The sequence below is a fragment of the Hydra vulgaris genome, chromosome 08, assembly GCF_038396675.1.
Source record: "Hydra vulgaris chromosome 08, alternate assembly HydraT2T_AEP".
NCBI lineage: Eukaryota > Metazoa > Cnidaria > Hydrozoa > Anthoathecata > Hydridae > Hydra > Hydra vulgaris.
Genome location: NC_088927.1, coordinates 32,691,339 through 32,696,519, shown reverse-complemented (window position 1 = coordinate 32,696,519; position 5,181 = coordinate 32,691,339). Strand labels below are relative to the sequence as shown.

General features: G+C 29.3%; 1 protein-coding gene across 1 annotated transcript; it reads left to right on the top strand.

Annotated features, from left to right (window-relative positions):
* The first annotated feature begins 567 nt into the window (after nucleotides 1–567).
* Nucleotides 568–3,396, top strand: LOC136084298 (uncharacterized). Its single transcript, XM_065804361.1, has 4 exons — nucleotides 568–1,302; nucleotides 1,452–1,576; nucleotides 1,747–1,989; nucleotides 2,076–3,396. The coding sequence occupies exons 2-4, from the start codon at nucleotides 1,471–1,473 to the stop codon at nucleotides 2,864–2,866; spliced, it is 1,140 nt and encodes a 379-aa protein (XP_065660433.1). The 5' UTR covers nucleotides 568–1,302; nucleotides 1,452–1,470; the 3' UTR covers nucleotides 2,867–3,396.
* The last annotated feature ends 1,785 nt before the right edge of the window (nucleotides 3,397–5,181 follow it).

Below are 5,181 nucleotides of genomic sequence, written 5' to 3'. Positions count from 1 at the left end.
TTTACTTACAAGGTTTCAGACGTTTACTTAGAAGGTTTTATACTTTGTATTAAGTTAGAATGATCTAATATAAGATATTAGATTATTATAAACCTTGATGTTTGGATTAAGGTTATCTAAGTAAAACCATGATATATAAAATACCTAAGCAATTGTTGTAAATTTTAAAATAGGTACTACAGTTGTAATGACTTGCAAAATTAGTACTATAAGTGTTGTGCGTTGCGAAGCTGCTTAATTGTACAGGTAGACGGGCCCCAAAAACCACATAATTTTTTCTTTTGCTGTATCTTTTGTACAAAACAAATAATTAAACTTTATTTTGCTTTTTTATATGCTTTTATATGGTAAAAGTTCTTCCCAGGGGTTTAGAAGTATTTTGGTATTTTTTGTTTGCTTTTTTTTTTCAGTAAAGTTTCGCTATATTTTAGTGCGGGACCTCAAAAACCGCATGGCTTTAATTGTTTATAACTTTTATGAAATTAGTTGCAACTTTCCAATTTTTTGGAATAGCTTATTGTATTAAAATCCCTTTCATATGGTAGTTTGATTGCAAACTTATATTTTAGGGAAGTACCTAAAGCGCTACAAAAACCACATGCTTGGGACCCCAAAAACCACATTAATTATATTAATTTTAACAAAAATATAAGTGATATTACAAAAATTCATGATTTAAAGTAGATTTGTAGTAGTTGTAACTACCTTTTTGATGATAATGAATTTATATAGAGATTTTATTTTACGCTCCTGCTTAGAGGATAGTTTTAGTTCAGTTTGCAGTATGTGAACTTGCGATATTATTTTATTTGTAAACAAATAAATAAACATGAGTAACAGCAACAAAAAATTCAAAACTCGCTTGCAAATGAAGTCACTAAATCCAAGTTCTAATGCTGAAGCACTAATTAAAAGAAAAGCTATATTAGAAAAAAACAAACAACTTGAAGCTGATGTTCAATGGTGTAAAGAAAACAATGTAAGAGGACATGCTGCAAATAAAACAAGACAATATCCACTTATTAAAGATCGTGAAACAATAAACCGTAGACTTGATGGGAAAATAGTCAATGGTCTTGAAAGACAGTACTGTGCTATTCTCTAGGAGGAAGAAGAGATGTCAATTGTTTCATACATTAAGAATAAAAATCGAGCAATGCAAGGCATAAACAAAGCAGAACTAACAAAACTTGTCCTTGATGTCCATGATGATGAAAGTTAGACAATACACAAATAAAAGATTAAAAGGTGGCAGAAAACTCATTGCATTATCTGCAAATGTAAAAAATGCTTTGACAAAAAGCAAGTATTTATGTTTTTTATATATATTTTTAAAAGGTAGTAATATTTTAAAAACATTTAAAATATAAAGAGATTGCTTGTAGTCCAGGAGTTGAAGCTTTGTAAGAGAAGCTTTTTTGGTTAATTTTTTATTTTTGTTTTAAACACAGGTTAGGTAAATCGTTTTGGATGCGCTTTAAAGCTAAGAATCCAAGCTTAACACTCGAGCGACAAGGAAATGTGTCAATAAATAGAGCTCTCAATTGCACGAGGGAAATGGCATGTTTCCACCTTGGTATGAGTAAACATTGAGTTTTTTTTTTTTATTTCATAGTATACAATGCCTTCATTTAAAATTTAACTCATAGCCACACCATTTATTAGTTTATGTATTGCTACTGTACATTCATGAAAAATAGTTCTACCAAAACTGAGTTACTAATTGATTTTCATGGTTGCCTTTAGACGCTCTTGCAGAAGAATTGATTGAGATTGGCATTATGACTGAAGCAGTACAAAAGGGGACAGGAGTTTGGTCTGGAAATATTGATACATGCAGAATATTTAATCACGACGAAACACCACAGTTCATCAATTTTGGTGTTGATGGTACTCCTGCTGGTCTTGTTTTTGCTTCAAAAGGGGAAACATGTTGTAAAATGATCAGAGAGAACCGCGTCACCATACATCCTCTAGTATCATTTTCAGGTAGTTATTGCCTTATCACTTTTTTGATAAATATTTATAATATGGATTGAATAGATGATATGTATTATCTTTCTTTGTAATTGTAGGAGACCTTTGTGTCTGTCAAGCAATTTTTGGCACCGTTGGAATAACTAATCAAATGGCTCCAAAGGAAGCTGTGGTAAGTATTCCGCATCTTCTTATAACAACTTGCAACCATGGTGTATCTGATTATAATTCGTTATTAGATATGTACAAAGAGTTTGATGAATATCTTACTGTAAAAAAAGTGGCACGACCAGTAGTTTTGATTTCTGATGGGCATTGTTCACGCTTTAATTTTGATGTCTTAAAGTTTTTACAATCGAAAAACATACTTATGTTCTTAACTCCACCAGATACCACTGGTGTGACACAGCTTTTAGACCAACTCAACGAAAACCTTCATCATGAGTATCGTGGTATGAAAGAAAATATTTTTACTGATTTCAATTCACTAAATAAAGAAGCTTTTATGATGATTTTAGGACGTATTTGGAACACCTGGGCCCCAAGACAATCTATAATCAAAGCTGCAAGACGTGTAGGAGTAACTTCCACATCATTAAACGTCAATGACATGCAACAGGACAAGTTTGCACGAGCTGCTTTGTGTATTGATTTTCCAAAAAGTGTAACATCCAGTACAACAACTCCTGAAAGATATACTATTAAATCTCCTGCTAAAAGAAAAAATTCAGCTCAGTATTGGAAAGAAAAGTTTGAGCGTTCTCAAGAGCTTATTCAAGAGCTAAGCGAAAAAAGTATTCAACTTGAAGAAATTCCTGGCTTACTGACAGTACAGAAAGTTAAGCCAAAAGTTTCCAAACTTACTACAAGGATTACGCAGGTTCACTGATCAATGAAAGGAAAAAATGTGTTGGACTTAGTGAAGGTAATTCAAGATAATAAAAATCAAGAAATAAAAGATAAGGAAGAAAAAAGATGGAACAAAGATAAACAAAAAGAAGCATTTTTACGGTGTAAAAATGAATGCAGCTGTGGAGAAGCTGTGTGCCATGCCATAAAGCTACAGCAATGCTCTTCTTGCCACAATGTACAAAAATCTGTCTGTGGAAAGTTATCTTGTAAAGTGGATGGAAAAAAACCAATAATGTTTTTAGCTGCTGCAGTAACCAACAACTCACTCAAACTTAAGGTTATTGAGCATGAAAGTGATGAAGATAAAATAAAAAATAAAAAAAAACTGGCGGGGTAAGTAGAAGACATTATTTCGTCTTATCACCGAGCCCCAATCGTACGTATTTACAATAGCCGGATAATATATTTATACTTTACAAACTATTTATTAAAAATTATAAATGTAAAAATAAATAACTATTAGTTTAAGAAATACTTCAAAAATAATATTCATGTTAAGAGTAATAATCAAGTAAACAAGAAAAACTGAAAGAAAAGTAAAAAAGAAAAACAAAAAATAAATTGATTAATTAAAGAGCACGTATTTTCAAGAGCCACATTATATACGTATATTATACAAAGTATTTGTTGAAGAATATGAAAATAAAATTTATAACAATTTGTAATAAAGTAATATTTAAATAAAGAACAAAAAAATTCAAAATAAAAGAGTACTTAATATAAAAAAACTATTTTATGTATGTATATTTTTAACCAATTTAATTAAAAGTAAAATAAATAACAACTCATTAATAGTTAAGTAAAATGTTGAAAAACTAAGATTTCACCAATAACTTTTAAGATTAGAGGAAACACCATAACTCAAATAATGAAAAAACTAACAAACAAAAATTGATAAATTGATAAATTCTGATACATATTTCATATAATTGAATTTTAGTTTAAAAGAGGCATTTAAAATCGGATATATTAAAATCCATAAGTAATAACACCTGTTTCGATTCTTTTTTAAACTGATGTATACTAACTTTTTCGTATTTGCAATATTAGGAAACTTTTTCCACAAATAGGGTCCACGATATTCAATTGAATATGTAATTTGTTTTGAATTATATTTAGGGACAATGTAGTTATTATTTGAAAATTTTGTCGGATATTTATGCTCTACTTTTTCAAAATAGGACTGAAATATTTTAGGAGATAGTCCCATTTTTGTTTTATACATAAACATTAAAACTTGATGTAAGTTTATTTTATAAACATTTAATGCGCCCAGTATACGCAGAAGAGGCTCGCATGGTACAATTTTATCAGCTCCAAATAATATTCTGCACGCATGTTTTTGTTTACTGTACAATTTTTTTAATTTTGTATGATTTGTACTTGACCATGCAATATTACAATAAATCAAATGACAATGAATGAAAGAAAAATATAAACTTTTTAAAGATTTATTATTTAGAAATGGTTTAGCCCTATATATCATGGCAATATTTTTTGATAACTTTTTCTCAATGCTTTTTATATGATCACTCCAACGTAAATGTTCATCTAATATTACGCCCAAAAAGTTAACTGAAGTTTCTCTTTTAATGTTAGCGTTATTGATTATTAGATTTGGGAGTTTAATGGGAATATTTTCTAATTTATTTACTTTATGAAATAAAATAAATTTGGTTTTCTCCACATTTAGAGACAGTTTATTACTTATAAACCATTCATTAACCTAACCCAACTCTTCGTTAGCTGTTTCAAAAAGTGTTTTAATATCTCTGTGAGAATAAAAAAGATTGGAGTCATCTGCAAAAAGAATATAGTTTAAGAAGTGTGTTGCTAGATTTAAATCATTTATATATACTAAGAATAATAAGGGTCCTAAAATAGAGCCCTGGGGGACACCACAAGTTACAGCATATGGAATTGTTTGTTTTTGCGCATATTGGATGAATTGCATTCTATTGGTCAAATAGCTTTTGAACCAAAGTAAGTTAATAATTTTTACTCCATAATATTCAAGTTTTTTTGTTAGTATGTTATGGTTTACAGTATCAAAAGCCTTTGACAGATCAATGAAAACTCCTAATGTAAAGTAGTTAGTACTAAATGCGTTTGTTATTTGATTGACTATATCAATCACTGCATGTTCAGTGGAACATTTTTTCTTAAAACCAAACTGTTTTGAGTACAACATATTGTTTTCTGATAAATAATTAAATAGTCTGTTGTACATTATTCTTTCAAGCAATTTTGAGAAACACGGTAATATAGATATAGGTCTATATATAGAGTCAT